Source organism: Vigna radiata, chromosome 3 (genome assembly GCF_000741045.1).
Source record: "Vigna radiata var. radiata cultivar VC1973A chromosome 3, Vradiata_ver6, whole genome shotgun sequence".
Taxonomy (NCBI): domain Eukaryota; kingdom Viridiplantae; phylum Streptophyta; class Magnoliopsida; order Fabales; family Fabaceae; genus Vigna; species Vigna radiata.
Window position 1 is genome coordinate 10654866 of NC_028353.1, and position 21640 is coordinate 10676505.

The following is a 21640-nucleotide window of genomic DNA, read 5'->3' on the forward strand; positions in this document are numbered from 1 at the left end:
TTATGGTTACAATGAGTATTAGTATCACTCTTGGTTAGAACATATCCACAATGGGATATACAAGAAGATACAAATGAATAACTCTCTAAGACATGATATGTTTTGATACAATCTAATATGTAAATCTTGATGGGTTTCGCTCTTTTTTTTTTCTCAAAAGCTTGAGACGATTAATAAACTACGAGCATAAAGAGTTGAGCAAGAAAATGTATTCACTTTTTTTATCCTTCTTGTCTTCTCTTCATACGTCTGGCTATTTATAACTTTCTTGAGAATATATCTGCTGAGTGTTTAGTTAACTTCTTTTAGATTAGTATGATAGCCCTTTTAGCTTCCAAGTTAGACTCAGGTTTATTATACTATTATACAGTGCTTTATTAGAGTTTTTATTTATGTGCAGCTTGTATGACTTGTCAAAGCATAAGTCTTCAATAGAAACATTCCCAGAATGCTCTCTTCTTCTCTCAACATCTTTATCCAACATGTGCATTTGTTCTGATTAGTCCATTGTGTAATTCTAATATCCACATTAAACGAGAACAAAACATACAAGCAAAATAGCACTTTGCAGTATATACATTAATGGACATTTAATGTTTTGAATGTTTATATACATTAAATATCATTTATCGTTTAAAATTCTTTTATCATGTCATGTCAATAATAAATTATCTGATTTAGTTCAACATTCAAATATTGACAAATGATACAAAGTGTTCAAAACCACGTCTCATTGTTCAGAGCTTATATTCATGGGACAATATCTTCACTTTAACTTTTTTTCTCTTCATTAACATTAGTTGAATATATAATGTTATTAGGCTTTCAATGTTTTTTTCTTATCAAGGATAGTTTAGTTTCAACACATGAGAACTTATCTTGACATTTTTCCATGTCTTCCTTAGACAATACTTGTTGAAATTTATCTTTGTAAAATATATTTGTGCTTGATAGCTTCTCACGCTTATTGTTTTACAAGATTCTCTTAGACATTTTTTCACTCATCACTTTATGAATGTGTTTATATTTTAAACATAATGTCTCACAATTTTATGTAGGCTTTCTTTACTGATAAGATGTTTCTATTTAAGAGTGTGTCATATCGTTTTAACTCATTTTTTCTCTAAGCTAATACCTTTGTAAAACGCTTTTCTTCTTGATCGTTTAAGATTATTGTTTTACAAGGTGTTCTTATGAACTTTTCAAATTGATTATGTTTTCACTTTATAATCCTTATAGTTTGGGAATACGTTGTTTACTTAGATATCTTATGATAAGACTTTCTAGATAAGCGCTTAGGCGCTTTTGAGCTTAAGTCTTTTTAGGCTTTCAATGTTTTTGCTAGACGTTTCTAGACGATTTAAGCTTAATTCTTTTAGTTTCTATCTCTTAGTCGAACAATCATCTCGATGATTTTATTTGATAGATGTTTTGATGATTCTAAGATATTGTTTGTTGCCTTGTGATCACTCAAGGATATATCTATGTTTTCTTTTTTATGTATTTGTGTTCTCTTTTGTCATACACTTGTTTCTTACAAGGTTCTTTAGTAGTTTATTGTCTAAATCTGTTTTCTCAAAGTTTTGTCTATGTTCATTATTTTTGGACACTCTTTTTCTCTAAAGAATATTTCATTAAGTATATTTGTTAAATTTCAAAAGTAGGGATACTAGATGATCTAATTTCTCAAGAAGATCTTCTCTCAACAACTATCATCTGAACATTACTCAATATGTAAAAAAAGTTTCGAAAGAATAACTAAAAACACAATTCAACTCTTCCTTCTTATGTTTTTTTTTCACACGTACAAATCATGTCTAACTACTCAGTATAGATGATACTTAATGAAACAATTTTAAAAGGATTTTGAAACACAATATGTTGAATATAATGAAAACTATGTATGAGATTAATCTCCATTGTGTTTTAATATACACATATTGTCCTCTATTTATAATAGAAGAAACATGGACTAAGCCCAAAATAGAAATAAATAATGATAACAAAAAAAAAAAAAGATAAAGATAATAAATCTAACGCTTCCTCTCAAGCTGGTGCATACAAAACGTATGTACCAAGCTAGTTACTAATATGATAAAAAAAGATTTAGTGAAAATATTTGCTTTTGCACTCGAATTACACCAAATTGTTAATGGTTTGCGAAGATGACATAGAAGATGAAATGTCAACCTAGAAGACTCCCCCTGAGCAACAAATGTGAGAGGTTGCTCCATATAAATCTCTTCTTACAAATCACTGTTAAGAAATGCTATAACGCCCAAAATTTCAGGGTGTCACGGATTATTCAAAAACAGGAAATTTCAACTTTATATCATAGCACAAAAACATATTTTTCGAAACCTTACATTTAAGCATGCATAATTTATTCAAAGTATATAAGTTTCAAAAGACATTTCCAATTACATTATTCAAAATAATGAAAATAAAAAAGAAAATAAAATAATTCCAATTACATTGTCTTAAATTTAAACAAAAATAACTTTAAAAAAATCTCAAGTCTGTTCCCCGTCATTTCTCGAATCCATCATGCCTCAACAACATCTGCAACATCATCTTCTCATGTTTAGCACATTATACGAACATCATGGATAATTTTGTTCACAAACATACAAACACAAACAAGTATGGGGTAAGTTATCGATACAACAATCAAAATAACAAGATATAAGCATACATATTATATAAACCATAAACAACTACCCCATACACAATAATAATAACAATAAGGTTCCTAATCCTCTAACATAACAATTCAATCATAATAAATTACTCGATGCTTGATCCACGATCATCCATCCTCAACCTCGATCATCCATCCTCGATCATTGATCCTCGACTCTAACCCTAGACCACCATTTTATCCATTCATGAGCACTTATGTTAACTACACCACGTATACCATCACTATCAACATAGCATCCTCTGGAGCATCATCGTCATTACGATCATTAACACATGTACCACCATCATGTTTAACCCCATCATGAACATAACCATGAGCATCCTCAATACCATACACCATAGTGGAAAGAGAAAGGTCTCACTCATGTATCCTACCTCACCCGCTTGTAGCCGCTCCTATAGACCATCTGTAGCCTTCCCTACAGATCTGCTTAAGTAGTTCCATAATCTAGCTAAGGAACATCTATTCCTACCACACAAGGACAAGAAAAACACTATCACCCCTACACAAGGAAGGTTCAGTACCTGAATGACCCTTCCTTTGCACACAAGGCAAAAAGAAGCACCTATCCGCAAATAAACTCAGGATTTACTAGGTACAACAAGTAGACTTATCCTACACTCTTATGCTCATCAACCACACAATTAGGTACATCCCAACACCCACACATGCTCCAATCTCATATACAAGTCAAGACTAACCCTAAACATAACTACAAATCTCATTCTCTGATTATCACTATGTTCTACAACTCCTTAAGCTTAGTCCACGTCCATTCTTCATCAAATTCGTCATTTTTAACAAAAATGCACTAGGATAATCAATTATCATAAGTCATAATCGATTATTTTTTAGAAGTTCATGTTTACACAAAATATAATGTGATAATTAATTATCATTTGAGATAATCAATTATTCTAATGCTTCTAACCCAACAAATTTTCATATTCATCACATATGAAAGGATAATCGATTATCATCCTAGATAATTGATTATTGCCGAAATAAACTCAAAACCAATGCACAAATAATCGATTATAACAAATTATAATCAATTATTGTCTAATCGAAACACTTCTTGGACATAAATCAAGTATTCAAAACATATATACAACAACCCTAGATCACTAGGAAACATACTCAACACATCATACATGCATTCAAATCTCATATACCCTTATGGATAGACCCTAATGCATTCAAATTTCCCCATATCTTGGTTAATTTTAATGCTTTATCTACAACTCAAAACATCACCAATCTTCCCTTGCACTAAGGTTTTCTACAGCTCTTCCTCTCCTCTCCCAGAAAACGTCTCTTTCCCTAACTCTCTCTTTTTCGTTTCTAGATTTAGGGTAACAATGTGCTTCCTCTTTCTCTTTTCTCTTTTTATCTCCCTTCACTTTATCTCTATCTTTTTTATTAAAATAAGATCTCTCACATAATCTCTAAAAACCACCAAGATTTCATCTCCTATTTTCTCTCAACTACTTTTTAAAATATTCCCAACTACTAAATCTTTCCAAATCCATGTAACCTTTATATTTTTTTCAGATTTTATTTGCATTGTTTTACTTTCTACACTCCCTGACTTAATTTTTGCCCCATTTATAAAGGTAAAAAGATCCTTTTACCCCTATTCCAAAAATATAATTAAAAATTTAAATTTATCTTAAACTCTTCTCTCTAAGAATTAAACCCTTATCCATTTAATCCTAAACAACATCTCTATCATCAAACCAACACATCACATTGATAATGTCACACATACACACACACAAACCACCAAATTAATAACATATCAATCATGTGTTGCACTTTATCAATAATAACACTAATTAATATAATTAAAATAGCAATTATAATTCTAAGAAACATAAAAACATTAAACACCAATTACCAAACAATAATACACGTGTCTCAAAATCAATTTATTCCCTAATTACTATATTTTTCTCGGGTCTTACAAATGCATTGTTGACATCTACTTGATAAAGAGTTCATTGTTGAAGAGCCACATGGCTATACATAAACTAACAAAAGCCATCTTTTCCACGAAAGAAAAAACATATATAAGAAGGCAATGGATTAATAAGAGAGAAAAACTTTAAAAATCCAAGATTCTCCAACAAAGGCACCTAAAAAAGCAAAAAGAGCAACCTCGATGCTATGAATAGTTGTCTGAGAGGAGACGGGACGTGCAACCATGCACGATGAACCTGAAAGAGAAAAACGAGTGACCTTGACACTTTAAATCGTTTTCTGAAAAGAGACAAACGTGCCACCACACATGACGGAAGAAGGAGTAGATCCACAACTTCAAAAGGTGCTAAGAGCTTGTAGGAGTTATGATGAAGGCGTCGGCGACGACATAGTGGTTGCTTGGCCGAGACGATCAAAACTGTGTGATCGTTAGTTGAAACTGAAACTCCGATAGTGGCTGTAGTAAACGACAATGGTAGATGATGCCGCCTTCAGTAACGATAGATGGCGTTGCTGGCAGCGGTAGATTGCGTCGTCAACGACAACGACAAATATAGTGACAGAGGCAACATAAAGTTTTTCCTCATAAGAACTTATCTCTAGATTAGAGTTATCAAAATAGGTCACAACCCGCGGGCCAACCCGGTCCACCACGGGTTCGGGCCGGGTTGGATTTGAAAAAATTGTATTTTTTTTATGCGGGTCAGATTTTAACCCGGCTCATGCGGGTTAAACCCGTGGTGGACCGGGTTGGCCCACCGACCCACCTACCTAATTTTATTTTATTAAAATTTAATTTTAATTTTATAAAAAAATATTTATTATTTTTTTTGCTTGAAAAAATTATTTAGGTTCCCTATTTTCAAAATTAATTAAACATCGGAGTGAAATTTGGGAGTTAAATTTGTTTAGATTTGAATTATAAAAAATTTGTAATTTCTTTTATTTAAAAATATGTAATTAAGTGGGTCAGAGAGCCAACCCATTTACCCACCAACCCGTGGTGAGTTGGATCAGGTTTGAATTTTTCTAGCTCGCTAATAAATGAGCCGGGTTGGGTTGGCTCACTAAGTGACCAGCCAACCCGTGGTGGGCCGGGCCGGGTTGCCCGTTTTGACAACTCTACTCTAGATACCATGTTAAATATAGTGAAAATTATGTATGAGATTAATCTCCTTTGTATTGAATATACACATAGGGCCCTTTATTTATAATAAAAGAAATATGGACTAAGTCCAAAATACAAATAAAAATAATAATAAACTAACTAAAGATAAAGAAAATGATAAAGATAACATATCTAACACAATTCAACTTCTTATTTATGTGTTTCTTTTATTTTTATTTTTTTCAGCAATTTTTTAAAATCTTTGTTAGTTCTTCTAACTGGCATAAACATATAATTTGATTGAACATATTAAGACGACACTTGCCAATGATGTTTTTTTAAAAGGGGTTTATTTGATAGATTATATATATGTGACTTCAGTTCAACCCACATAAAGAATTCACACCACTTTTAATCCAAAATCTTGAGACTTTGGGTCTATAAGTCTTTTTTCTTGTAAGGTATTTCACTTTATCATTTCTACCAAATATGGGAGTTAAACTTACACTTAGTTCGACTTAAGTTCATTAAGGAGACATTATATATGTGTAGGGGTAGCAAAACGGGTTGGGCCCTACTAGCCAGCCCGTCAACTAATCAGAAAAAAGATGGGGTAGTTCAAGATATTGAACTCGATAACATGTATCAACTCGATTTGTCTTGCCTATTAGGTTGCATGACTGATTGGCCGCGAGTTGGCCCGTAACTCATAATTGATAGAGAGAATCAATTGTCCCGTAACATTAGTTTGATAAATTGACATTAAGTTATGAAAATTTAGGGTAGCTTAGCCATTAGTCCAAGACATGACTCATAAGCCTTCTTTTTGCATTCATCTCATATACCCTCAATTTTGAGAAGGAGGTGCAACTGTGGTAGAAAAATGAATCAGTATAACCCACAGGAAAAACGAATTAGTAAGACCCACAGAAGAAGAAGGGCAGTGGTGATGGAGATGAAATCCACAATGACAATGCCGGCAAACAACCTTTCTAGTGGTGCAACATTTTCTTCTTTTTGTCCTAATTGTGTTTACCTTCACATTGTGTTCATTTTCTCTATTGTGTTAATATGTTGATTTTGGTATCTTTGCTTTTGTTTTTGATTATTTTGGTATTAATGTGTTTTGTTTTACTAATTTGATTGGTGCACTATTCTGTATATTATAAGTTGTGAAAAAAAAGCACCAAGTTTTTTTTTTTTAAAAAGGACGAGCCAATCAGATTGGTCCATTTGCACATCACAAGACAAAACGAGTTGTGTTTTTTAACTTATATTACATAAACAGGTTGACTCGTCGCGGTCTATTTTCAACGAAAAAAATTATTTTACAACTTATATATATATATATATATATATATATATATATATATATATATATATATATGGTTTAATACATCATTTGGTCCCTTCTTATGGTGCTTTGGTTCAAAATAGTCCCACCTTTGAAAAAGGTTCACTAAGGTCCCATATTTCAATAAAAATTGTTCAATATCGTCCTTTTGGCGGACGACGTTAAAATCTTAACGGTGGAGATGCTAGCATGGCGAAACGTTGATGAGCTGTTAAATTGGAAGCTTACGTGACTCTGTGAAGTGAAGTGAGTTGGCTGAAATGATTAAAGTTGAGGTTAATAAAAGGGGTGGGTTAGGGTTCGTTGAAGTTAGGGTTCTTTGAAGTTGTTAACTTATTTTAGCAGAGGTTGTGGAGAAATGGCTACTTCTCAAGGATGTTTGTCTTGTTCCAAAACAGGGTGGGAAAGAAATTCACAATCCGCAAATGATGGTGGTTGGAGGGGAGGTGGGATAATCCCTCATTGTAAGTGTGGTGATTATGCTGTGAGCAAAGTGACGAGAACTCCACAGAATGCTGGGCGAAAATTTTGGGGATGTCGTCATTGCAAGGTTTTTTTATTTCCCTTTTCACTTTATTTGTAATATATTTGTTCATAGATTGATGAGTTAGGATAAATTTTTGTGCATAACAGGGTAGATCTTCTTCAAGAGGAATTTACTATAACTTTTTCAAATGGTGTACTGAAGAAAATGATGATGAAAGAGATAATGAAATTGTCAGACAAAGGAGGAGGATTTGTGATCTAGAAATTTTAGTCCAAAACTTGTAGAAAAGGATGAAATTGTTACTTAGAGCTATGTGTGTTGTTATTGTAGTTAACATTGTCACTCTCAAGGTTTATTTAGGTTGATCTTCATAGGTGGGTCAGTGTTTTTGTTTCGGTCTAAAAGTTATCGGTCTAACATTGTCACTCTCAAGGTCTGTTTATGTTCATATGAATGTGAAGGTGAAGCTGAATGTTGAAGTTGAAGTGTAGTTGAATGTTTTTTTTTCATGTAATGTGAAGGTAAATGTAATCTGAAGGTGTTCATGTGAAATGTTAAATATAGTATCCGCTTTCATTTTAAAATGTCCAATGTGGTCCCCAATTGTATTTAAAATAGTTTACATAATATAACAAACTTCATCACATCATGACAGTACATAATAAAACTTCATGAAATGATAATAAAACATCATGACAGTACATAATAAATCTTCAGTACACAGTAAAACTTGATCTCATCACTTTACACAAGTAAAACTTCATCACATAATTAAAGTGCATAATAAAACTTCATGAGATAATAAATGTTCATCACATCAGTTTACGCAAGTAATTAAGTTCAAAATAGATCCAAAGTGTTTGTAATTGACTTCAAAATACATCTAAAGGTTTCTTCTTTCGATAGCTAACTTCTTCCTCATGATTGGTGGAGTTGAATGTGGAATGAACTCCTGAGTAGGTTGTGGTGGCTACGGGGATTAGGGATTGGCTTCCTGTGTTTGTGAGTTAGAAGGACATGTTGGTTTTGTGAGGTCTAGACGTAAGGGGCACTTTGTTCTATTGTGTCCCAGTTTATGGCAGATGGTACATTTTTTCCTGCGGCCACCAATAGTCATTTAGGTCGCATCCTTTGTTAACTCCTAGGCCTCCAACTTTCTTTTTTTCTTTGGCCTATTAGGCATCTTTCGAATAATTGGTGGTAGGACATCAACAATGATGTTTTTTTCCATAGTAATTGCCCATTCATAGGATAAATCATTAAGGCATATGTCGCTTGATATGTGGATCTTGTGAACCAAAAGGGTATGAAATTTTTTGGGTCTCCATTGGAGTAGTTCATTGTTGCAATGGCATGACAACATGGGATCCCACTTATCATCCATTTCCTGCAGCTACACTGTTGACTCTCAAGGTCCACCGTGAACTTGTTTGACATAACTGCAGTGTGTCTAATCTCAAACAAATTACGTCCAGACCAATTGATAATAATAAAGCACATTCCAGTAAGAATCCAATATGCACATGTTCATAAAATCAGATTGTATATGATTATAGATAAGAATTTTACCTTGGGATCCAATATCTAGACAAATTTGATTCCTTCATAAATCTGTTGTTTATCCTTGGGTAGATAGTGAATTCCATAGCTGCGACCTTGGTTTTGTTGGTGGCCCAATGTTTCATAAGATAAAGTCTTATGTCCTTTAGCATTGTGATTATTAGCTTTCCTATGGCAAGCACAATAACACTGTTGAATGCTTCACATATATTATTGTCAAGGGAATCACATGCAGCTTGATTTGTGAATCGAGACCTTGACCAGTACCTGCCATGAACATAAATCATGCGCTTTAGTCAACAAAATCATTAACGATGCAGAAATGATAATGAGTAACCATGGGTATCAGGTATTTACCTGGGGGGATGGATATTAGGTATTTATAAGCTTTTATGTTGACCTGTTTTATATTCAACATTTTTCTCTCCCATGTTTGGGGGTAGGTGCTTGTGGCAGCCCTCCACATCAGAGTCCTCAAAGTCTGACCAGGGAGCCTCTTTCTAAAATTTGTGTATAGGTGCCTCATGCAGAATCTTTGCTCTAACCTAGGCATCAGTTCCTCGATAGCGTGCGTCAACCCCTGTCCACATGAATAAAAAAATCAATGTAAAAGTTACATCATCTATAGTGAGTTAATTCATTATAATAATGTAAGTAATACTTGTACCTTTTGTTGGTTAGACATCCATGTGCATCTGCCACACACTTCATTTCCTCCAAGGTCTTCTACCAATAACTCCAAAAACCAACTCCATGTGTCTTTGTTCTTTACTTCAACAATGGCATATTCAAGGGGAAACATTTGGTCATTTGGGTCCCTTCCAATTGTAGTGAGCATCTCTCCCTTATACTGGCCTTTTAAAAAACATCCATCTAAACATATGATTGGCCTACAACTGATAAAATTGTCCTTGCAACCTTTCAAGCAAACATACAATCTTTTAAACATTGCCTCACCATTAACACTATCAACCTCCACCTTAACTGTTGACCCAGGATTAGACCTCAATAATTCATGTGCATAGTCATGTATTCTTCTATACTATTCTTTAAAATCTCCACTAAGTTGTTTTGTTGCCATTAACTTTGCCCTTCGTGCTTTAGAGATGGAAACTTTAGTATTCCATTTACGTAATGCTTTTTTACGTATGTCTTGCACCTTTAAGTTTGGATTGTCTTGTAAAGACCTATCTATTTCGTGACTCAGCCACTTTGTATTCAAAATTTTAATGTTAAGTTTCCTGCTGCAACTATGGGTATCCTTTATTTTCCTAAATTTCCAAAATTGACGTGTTGGCAAATACCCACAGTAAGCTGTCCATGGACACTTACCTTGTTCACCCATGCATCTAACTCTCACCCTACATTTATCATTTTTAACAAACTTCAAAGCCCTCCCAGTATGCACAACATAAGTTTTAATGGCCTCAATAAAGTCATTCTTATCACCAAATAATGTCCCAACTTCCCATTTATAATCTGTCATTGACTTTTGTTTCTCATATGTCTGAAACGGACCTGGCTTTGGTCTATCCTCACTCTCGTTCTCACTACCACTATTTTCTGGAGTTACTAAGACATCAGAATGCCATTCATCATCTGACAACCCCCTATAATTGACTTCAGCCCCATACTCTTCATCATTGTCCTCCAAACCAATACCAACTTCTTCTTCCTCCTCCATGTACTCATCACCATTATGATCCATATGGCCTTCATCCTCACTATCTACTTTAACTTCATTATCCACTCCACCCTCACTCTCTACTTCAACTTCAACCTCACTCTCTACTTCAACTGCAACCTCACTGTCAACTCCACCCTTATTGTTTACTTCAACTTGAACCTGACTCTCCACTACAATTTCTTCCTGCACTCCACCATCCACCTCCTTTGCACCACTTTCTTCCACCTACACTCCACCATCCACCTCCTTTCCACCACTTTCTTAAACCTGTACTCCACCATCCACCTCCTTTCCACCACTTTCTTCATTAGTCAAATCACCCTCATTAACCAACTCACCCTGAGTCAACAACAACTGCACCCCTACTTCAACCTCATTATGCACTTCAACCAGGTCCGTATTTCTTGCACCACTACCCTCCCCACTTGAACCAGGTGCTTCAACTTCATTATCTTCTACAACCTCTGCATGGTCCATGCCATGTACAACATACAAGTGAACTTTCCCTAAATAGTAAGCCACCTTCATCATATTAATTGCTCCTTTATCATCATACAGTTGATGCAACACATGTTGTATGCTGTAAAATAGCTCTTTGACGTGAAGGTACCCTAAATCTTTTAGTGCACCTAGTATTTCAAAAAAAACTCCATTTTTCGGGATCAACGTCCCAATAAGCAATCTCTCCATTTATATACTTAAAGGGGTATCCTGTTATCAAGGTCCCACCGTGGTGGACCACTACCTCAAACCTTTCCACAGACATCTCAAAGGGGGACCACTAAAATTACTTAAACTACCAACAATGGGACCACTGTGACCACCAAAAGCCGACAATAATGCACATTGTATTCCACAACCCAAAAGCCGACAACTATAATCATATTTAAAACACAATACACAATGCATTACAAAACAACTCAACAGAAAATATTTAAACAACAACTTTTTATACGTCCAAAATCAGAGTCAACAACAATATGAACCCTAACCCCCAAATAAACCCTAACGCCCAAATTAAACATCAACAACATGAACTAATTAGGCTCAGATAATGACCCCTTACCTCCACCTCTGTACAAAGCTCCACTTGCGCCTTCAAGGATTCAACAGTAGAATCAGCAGTACAATCCAGAAATCACCACTTTCACAACAATGAAAACCCATAAATGGCGTAATCAGATAAGGGTAAGGGTTTTTACTTTAACCTCTTTTATATCATTTTTTATTTTTATCTTAATTATTTACACATGTAAATGACTTCACATAGCCACGTAAGCTTCCAATTTAACAGTTCATCAACGTTTCGCCCTGCTAGAATCTGCACCGTTAAGATTTTAACGTTGTCTGCCAAAAGGACGATATTGAACAATTTTTATTAAAATATGGGATCTTAGTGAACTTTTTTCAAAAGTGAAACTATTTTGAACTAAAGCACCAGAAGAGACTAAATGATGTATTAAACATATACATATATATAATTTGAGTTCAATCAACAACAGTACCAAAAACCTTAATATATTATATTTGTTAGTTTTATTTATTTATTTAGTATTTATCTTTATCATTTCCACTGTAGAACTTGTATTTATATTTGGATGATTTCCATTAAGAAAAACTATACAAATTTGTTACTGATTTATATGTTTGGTTACTGATTTATATGTATGGTGAGTTGGATTTTTGTCACTGCACGGATACAACGTATTATGTTTCATTGAATTTCTAGCTAAGAATTAATATTAACATTTCTATAGAATGAAATTTAATTTATATAAATTATTTTTAAAAAGCTATTACAAGAATTTTTTACATTAATCTATATAAGAATTAATTTTAATTTTTATAAGATTAATTTTAATTTTTTAAGAACTAATTTTAATTTTTATAAAAGTTAATTGGAATTTATTTTCTAAAAATGTTGATTCCAAAATGTCCTTACATATGTCACGTCTTCCTTAATTGTTGATGGGATGTGTGTGATCATAAATATCCGTAGCCTCTATGTAATGGTACTGTCACCGGTAAATAACACATACTTCCAAAACAATGCCCAGTAATTTTACTAAATTTTTTATAAAAATAATAATGACCATGTTTTGAGTAAAAATGACTCCAAATAATCTAAACAAAATAATTACTGCTGAATAAAGTAGAAGATTTATGAAAAATATAAAAATAGGAAAACAGCGATTTATAAATTACTCAGTAGATTTTGTTCTCAACTTAAACTCTTCCATGAACATAAATTGGTTTAATATTATTTTTAGCCACAGTGTTTATTGGAATTATTTAATGTATTCTTTATTTATTGAAATCCTTATATTTATTAAAAAAAGCTAACTTGTTTCATTTCATTAAAAGTTAAATTGATACTTGATATCAGTGACATTGTTCATAGAATAGCAACATCATAGTATAAGTGATACGAGGTATTACAAAATGTGATTGATTATACAACAAGACATTAATCTTTCATTGTTCGGTATCATTTATATTATCATATATATTTATAAAATGACAACTAAATGATACATACATATCATCGTCCCTTATAACTAAATTATATAATATAACCAACAAAATTTAAAAAACCCATCAAATGATTTCAACAAAATATTAAAACTAAAAGTACTATCAAACCAAATAAGTTGATTGCTATATTTATTTTATTTTATTTTTAAAATATATTTTGCTTAGCATCACCACAGTTTGTTACAGTACACACACAGTACATGGGCCTCCTACAAACTGAACGAATGTATCAATATTTCTATGATAGCAACACAGTTTTAATTGAAGGAGAAGGTGACATTTGTGTGACAAAAAAGTACTTTTTATTCTTAAATATTAACCACCGTGTTAAGAACATCGACGAAGAATTAAAAAAAAAAAAAAGTTTTGATTGAACATACAAAATTACATGATGTTAGTACATAAAAGTCTTTTTATAGTAGTTAAAATAAATTACTGTCTTAAGAATAATAATGAATAATTAAAAATGAATATGTTTTAATTGAACATACAAAATTATATGATGTTAATGTAGAAAAAAGAAGAAGCTAGAAATACGGCTCCGTGTGTCGTGGAAGTGAATGTCACGAGCCTATGAAAAAGGTTTGAAAATTAAGTGCATGACCCTAAAAATGAAAGCATGGCCGACAGGTGGCTCCCCTTGACCCATGTAAAAACAGAACCTCAAATTTCAACCATGTTGTGTTACCCGTTCTGTACTGTGACGTGGCAGAGGAAATAAAAGGGCTGTGTCTGCAATTTCGGTAGCAGCTCTGAAGAGAGACACACTTTCAAATGCAATAGATGACCTGGATTGAGAGGCAGAGACACGTCGTAACCGAATCATCACTTTAATAAAGAGTTATTTATTATTTTACAGGTAAATATGTTTGTCAAATTATAAAGGAAAATGATATATGGACAACAGATTTCAACAACATTTAGACACGCCACAGGTGTTACAACGTCATTCGTCCACGTGGCAAAGAGAGAGAAACTTTCAACTTTTGTTGGATTCACACTTATGGATTGCACAACAAATAAAGATTATAAAAATGTAAGTACATTAACTGTTTTGACAATTAATATCTTTGATTGAAAACAATTTTGTCATAGTTATTTGGTTTGATAATGCTTTATAGTTGCGAGTGCGGGCTTGGAGTGATACAAAAGCTATAGTCCACATTAATGGGATATTACGAGAAATTGATAGACAATGTATCGAGTGCACTCCATTAAGTGGTGTCTTCAAATCAACTATCCAATTGAGTTCTGCAATCCTCTTTTCAAGGAAATGCTAATACGTTGGGTTGGGCGGAATGATTGTTTTGTTTTAAAGCAAACACTTGTGCCATTTACAGTTGCTGATGTGTGCATAGGATTAGGGTTGGGTGTGGGTGGTATAGACGTCACTTTTGATGATGAGTTAGTTGGTGTTGTTTGTCAAGGATTTTCTTCGAATTCTTTTACTGTTAAAGATGTCATTCGTAGGATGGAGTTGTTAATTGAAAACAACAACATGGATGTTGATTCTGTCTGTCGGTTGTATATTTTACTTTGTTTCACTGTTTTTTACTTCCCTAGACATTCAAAGGCAATTACTAACATGCCTTTTACATGTTTGGATAACATTGATAATTTGTATCAATATAATTGGGCAAAAGCTGTTCACACGTATGTGGTAAATAGTTTAGAAAATGCTTTAAGGATGTTAAAGCAACGTGTCATTAAGGACTCCTTAAGCCTTAGTGGCAATGTTGCAGTGTTGCAGGTAAGAAATTTAATGTATTATTCTCATTTTATGTTGTTGGAAATATGTTTATTATATAATTATCATTTTGGTTATTGTATGTTTATTAGCTTTGGGCCGTTGAACGTTTGGGATTAAGGGATGGTCCAAATGAGATTGTTTTCCCAAGAATATTAAAATGGCCTACGCTTAAGATGAGGTCAAACAAAATACAAGACTTGTTTAAGAAGAAGGATGTAAGTTAATTGTTATTTATTTATGTGTACCTTTGTTTCACATGTATTGGAAGAATTAGATTTCATTATTTTTGAGAATGATTAATCATATTTTGAGTTTTATAGATATGTTGGGATTGGATGTTGCGCGACGAGGACCGCAGTAACCCAATCATCCGTGCAGCCCTTCATTTGGATGAAGTGCCAATACCAGAACACAATGTGCATGAGTTTGGGATGAGTACGGAAGAAGGGCTGAGGAAGAAAATTGAAGACAACAAAAAAAAAATTGGTTCAAATGAATGAAGAGTTAAGAAGCTTGGTTGCCTTTGTATATAGTGCGAAAGAGCATCGAAAGCAACCTCATTTTTCTGAAGAAGCTGGTACATGTGGCGTGGATGATGATGATGAACTTGATGATGATGTTGAGGGCCTTATAGAGGAAGACAATGAGGATGTTCATGAAGTTTTGGATGTTCCACCACTTGTGTCACGAAAACAGCAAAATGAGGCCCCTCATATTTTGGATATAAATAAAAAATATGTGTACAACCTGGTTATTCCTTTTAGGCTTCATTCCAGGTAACGAATTGAACAATTTTGAATTCATGAACATGCATTTTAGTACTGTGATGATCACAAATGATGACGTATGTGATTTTTTTTGTTGTCAGTGACAGTGTTATATCTGAAATTTGCGGTCAAGTATTTATGACCACGGATTGTCATTCTTTTGGACCTAGGATGCAACTTGACAATATGGTAAAAAATATTATTTGCTGAGATTAATGTTGTTGTTGTTTATATGTTGGTTTAATTATTTATTTAATGAAATAATGTTGGTTTTGTAGGGAATTTTGTTTGGTGCATCAGTTTTCATGTTTTTTGAAAGAAGGCGTACTGGAGTAGTGAGAAGAATATGTTTTAGTCCATTATATGCGGTTGGTGTAAATAATAGTCATCTTATTCTGGAAAAATTGTTCTGACATGAGAAATGAAGGCTAACTATGTGATATCCTTGCAGACCCATGTTGTTACTGAATCAAAAAAGAGAAAGGCTAATCGAAAACTTTGGACATTGAATGACTACTCAACTTACTTCCAGTCTGATATCGTTGGATTTGATGACATTGTTAATGGCGAATTTGTTAGTGCAATTATATTTGATAAGATGTATATTGAGAATTTGTTAATGATTATTTCTACATTTATTGACTAATTTTATTTTTTGTAGTTGTTTCTCCCAATTATTAATGACGGCCATTGGTGGTGCTACGTTGTGAAGATTTCATCACTGCAATTGTTTGCACTGGACTCTCTTGGGCATAACAGAAAAGAACGGAAAAAAATTGACTTAGCCATTGTATGTGTATGTGTAGTAATTAATGTCTACTTTGTAAAATTTATGTTAAATGTGGACTATGTTGTTTTGCAGGCAGAAAATTTGTCATTGCTTTTTGGAAATTTGTTGAATTCTTCCCAACATAACAAACCGTCATTCGAGGTACAACACTTGCAAACTCCAAGCCAACCAAACATGTAAGTATGTTATTTACATTCTTGTTAATATAATATTTTATTCTTCCCTTGTTTTGATAAACATCATTACTTAGTTATTTTGATTTGTTGTAGATTTGATTGTGGAATAATTGTTTTAAAAATTATGGAGTTGTGGGATGGAATTGAGAAATACGATGGAAACGCAATGCCCAATTATACAAATGTAAGTTGAAAAAATTTGATTCTTTTGGACCTTTGATGTAAATGTTGCATTTTATTCAAATGTTGTTCCTTTTTTCTTTTTGCAGGATAAACTCCAGTATTTTAGGGAGCAATATGTATGTCAATGGATTTTGGATGAAGCGAACGTCCGAAGGAAGCAAGTGTTGGAAAAACTAGGCATCTTGTAAATATTTTGGACATATTGTCATTTGGTGTTTGTTGACAACTTTCACAATATGTAGCATGAAGGAAGTAAACTGAACTAGATTGAATGCTACAGTTAGTTTTGTTGTGGACTGTGGATTAAGAACCTTGCTGAAGGGGTGAGTGGAATTTTATGTTTCATTTCTTGATGTAAGTGGAATTTTTATTGTAATATATAAGTCAAACAACAAATTTGGACATGTTTTAGTTCTTCAATTGTACAAAATGCTGTGTACGAAATCCTTACCTGAAGTACCCAATTATTAAGCCTATGGTACCACTTTTTTCCATCAATTATAATTGTATTATTAATGGATCTTGTGTTCACGTGGTTCATCATACATTGTTTGGAAATAGGTTCCAAATTTCATTGCATTTGTAAATAAAGGTTGAATAAAAAATTAGTCAATCTCATATTACCATCGTTTTGAAAGACTTCCCCTGTGTACAAAATCCTGAGATGAAGTACCCACTTATTTAGCCTATGCTACCACTTGTTTTCTACCAATTCAACTTCTATTCAATTTGGATGTTTGGCCACGTCGTTCATCAAAATTTGTTTCGAAAAGCATCCTAAATTTCTTGGAATTGTAAATTAAGGTTGAAAAAAAAGGCACTCCTAGACTACCATCATTTTGACACACTTCTCATGCGTACTAAAATCTTACTACATGTATCCACTTAATTAACTTATGGTACCACTTCTAATCCAGCAATTCAAATCCTATCAGTTATGGATGTTTGGTCACGTGGTTCGTCATAAATTGTGCAGATATAGGTTCCAAATTTCTTGCAATTGTAAATAAATGTTGAAAATAAAATTAGGCACTCCTACATTACCCTCATTCAGAAAGAGTACCCTTCTGTACACAAAACTCACCTCATGTACCCACTTATTTATCCAATGGTACCACTTGGATTCCAGCAATTACAAATCTAATAATTATGTATCTTTGTTCACGTGGTTCTTCCTAAATTGTATGGATATAGGTTACAAATTTCAAGCAACTGTAAATAAAGGTTCAAAACAAATTTACGCACTCCTACATTACAATCATTTTGACACACTTCTCATGCGTACAAAACTCTCACAAGAAGTATCCACTTATTTAACTTATGGTACCATTTGTTTTCCAGCAATTCAAATCCTATTAATTATGGATCTTTGGTCACGTGGTTCATCATAAATTGTTTGGATATAGGTTCCAAATTTCTTGCAATTGTAAATAAAGGTTGAAAAATTAAATTACGCACTCCTACATTACCATCATTTTGAAAGAGTACCCTTCTGTACAAAAATCTTACCTCGTGTACCCACTTATTTAGNCAATGGTACCACTTGGTTTCCCGTAATTCAAAACCTATTAATTATGGATCTTTGGTCACGTGGTTCATCATAAATTGTTTGTATATATGTTCCAATTTTATTGCAATTGTAAATAAAGTTTGAAAAATTAAATTACGCAGTCCTACATTACCATCATTTTGAAAGAGTACCCTTCTGTACAAAAACATTACCTCGTGTATCCACTTATTTAGCCAATGGTACCACTTGGTTTCCCGCAATTCAAAACCTATTAATTATGGATCTTTGGTCACGTGGTTCATCATAAATTGTTTGGATATATGTTCCAATTTTATTGCAATTGTAAATAAAGTTTAAAAAATTAAATTTCGCACACCTACATTACCATCATTTTTAAAAAGCACCCTTCTGTACAAAAACCTTACCTCGTGTACCCACTTATATAGCCAATGGTACCACTTTGTTTTCAGCAATTCAAATTCTATTAAATATGGATGTTTAGGCATGTGGTACCCAGTCATACATTACCATCTGCAATAAATAAATATCATTGGCCATGTGGTTCATTACAAAATAAGAATAATATAATATAATATTGAACGTCTTTCATGACTATATTTTTAATAAAGAGGAACAAAAATAATTAACCAACTATAGCAACTTAGTGTTTTTACTCAATATTCCCTTGTTGCAACTTAAGCTGGAACACTTGGTTACATAGCATGGTTTGAGGGCTTCACAAGTTTCCTTAATATTTCGTCAATTTTGTTGGCATCAATGGTATACGATGGAATGAACGGTTTGAACTCAGTTTGTTTCAGATCAAGGATATGAGACGGATCCAATTCGAAATCCTGTAATGAAAGGAAGGTAAGGTGAATGAAATATATATTCAGCGATGGTCAATTTAAATATTTTTTCCCATCAATGATGGTCAATTTAAAACCCATAAATGGTGACGCTGCAGCATTCTGATGTTTGCTTACCTGCATAATAAATGTTAACTTGTTGCCATTGTCAATAAAACAAACCACAATACAACACAATAGTTTGCATCGACACAAAATGTGGTTACTTAATACATTACAAGTACTGTTTATAGTACGTTACAAAACATTACTGATATTACTGGTCACTAATGATTCAAATAGAAACCTAACATAATTTTCATAAAAGGGTCATTCATCTTCCATAGGGGTTGTGGATGCAATATTAGAGGCAGAAGTACAAGCCTTATCAGATGGACCAACTTCTGTGTTGTTGTTGGGTTCTTTGCCACATGGATGGGGTCGAATGTCAGGTCTTGAGGTAGCATTAAGCAGTTCGTCAGTTGGAGGACCTATGTTAGCTTGGAAAACCTACACATTGGTTAACAGACGATAATATTCATTATCCTCCACAAACTTGCCAAACCAAAAAATAATGATTTGTTCATGTGTACACGGTAATACCTTTAAACAATAGCTATATTAACGTGGTGCATGTTCGATAAAAGGTTATTATTAAAAGTTTAAGGTGGTTTACATTTTGCAATAACAACACAACACCAACTCCTATATCCTGAGCAAACTCAGGATGTAGAAGGACTTTCCTGTGCACCGAAGCATACGTGGTACTTGGATCCTGGTTAAAGGAATAATGAAAAAGTTAATATACACGGTTTTACAAAAAAATTATGGATTGACACAGTGTGGCAGTTCGTCACCTTAACAGCAATTTTCATGTCACCCAAACCGTTTGGGTTGCACTCTTTCACGATGCATGCTACAAATGGAAGGACATGCATTGACTTGACGCGTTCCAGCTGAGTGACGTTGTTCATGTTGCCATCTTCAACAAGTCCTGCAAAGAATATGATTCCATTGTTGTTGTTAACGTCAAACACATCCATTAAGAACTACTTAACTGACCAAACAAATAATTAACCATGGTGTTTAATGAACTTTTCCGCCCAGATCCAAGGATTTGATTTGAAGTCCCGAACAAATGTTGCCTTTGCAATCTCGTTAACAAATTCCTGAGTTGATTTTGGTTCATCTGAGTCCCTGTTTAGCATGGCCGCTTGTACATTTCCAGCAGGTCCAGGTATCAACGTTGCACTTGAATTGCACTTGTGTAAAAAAGCGTTGAGATCACTGTCGTCTATATCAAGTCCCTCCCACGGCTCCATGATTAAAAACTGCACACTTGGAAAAAAAAATTGCTATGCATGTACGAAGAATGAATATCATAGAAGACAATAATTATAATTCAGGAAAAATTAAGTGTACCAGTCGTTCGAAATAAGTTTGATGATCATTTGGGATGCTTGGCCACTATTATATATACATGAAAATAATATTATAATATTTAGTTCAAGTAATATATTTCCACAGAAAAAAATAATATAACAATTACTTTCATTTATTTAAGAAGAAACATAAAATAATATTATATTAGATTCATGGTGCCTGACACAGAGATATTTCTACCAAGAAATAAACATATTTTAATATTATATTAATTTGAAATGACCTTGAGTGTTTAAAACCATTGATGGGCTTACAATGCATTTAATGTTCAACCCTTGGAGCCGTTGCACTTTCTCGCCATTTCACCAACTTACATTAAATGCCCTCAAAAAGCAAACATATGCCACCTGTTTCATTCATTCTTTTCATTTCATAACTCAACTTTTGTTATGGAGCAATTACAGCATCTGCACGAAACCGGCAGCTTCCTTCTCTGTATGAATGTTTGTTAGGCATTGAAGAAGACCATTTATGGCTGCACGGTGGACTTTGGTAAGGTTATTCAATGCCATTTATTTCATCGGTTGTCAATGCACCTACCATTTTTGTAAGTTCATCAATGAATGATTTCAACTTTTAAACATGATATTATACAATATTTAATCGTTTATGATTGAAGGAATAAATGTTTTTTTACATTTTTAATATTCGGACCATGGAAATAGACCATATTTATTATGTTTTGTTTTCTTCTCATTTGGTTCTGAACTTTTTTGTTGTACTAAAACAGTATTTATTGTTATAATGTGTTTGAA

General features: G+C 33.3%; 2 protein-coding genes across 2 annotated transcripts; one reads left to right on the forward strand and one right to left on the reverse strand.

Moving 5' to 3' along the window:
- Nucleotides 1-14613: 14613 nt before the first annotated feature.
- LOC106757019 lies at nucleotides 14614-17272 on the forward strand. Its single transcript, XM_014639604.1, has 10 exons — nucleotides 14614-15168; nucleotides 15258-15383; nucleotides 15489-15592; nucleotides 15702-15944; nucleotides 16037-16124; nucleotides 16214-16303; nucleotides 16387-16509; nucleotides 16597-16731; nucleotides 16798-16866; nucleotides 17171-17272. Exons 1-10 carry the CDS (start codon nucleotides 14614-14616, stop codon nucleotides 17270-17272), a joined length of 1635 nt encoding a protein of 544 aa, XP_014495090.1.
- Nucleotides 17273-19559: 2287 nt separating this feature from the next.
- Nucleotides 19560-20764, reverse strand: LOC111241396. Its single transcript, XM_022779034.1, has 4 exons — nucleotides 20521-20764; nucleotides 20300-20436; nucleotides 20119-20217; nucleotides 19560-19952 (listed from the first exon to the last, which is right to left on the reverse strand). Exons 1-4 carry the CDS (start codon nucleotides 20762-20764, stop codon nucleotides 19773-19775), a joined length of 660 nt encoding a protein of 219 aa, XP_022634755.1. The 3' UTR covers nucleotides 19560-19772.
- Nucleotides 20765-21640: the final 876 nt, after the last annotated feature.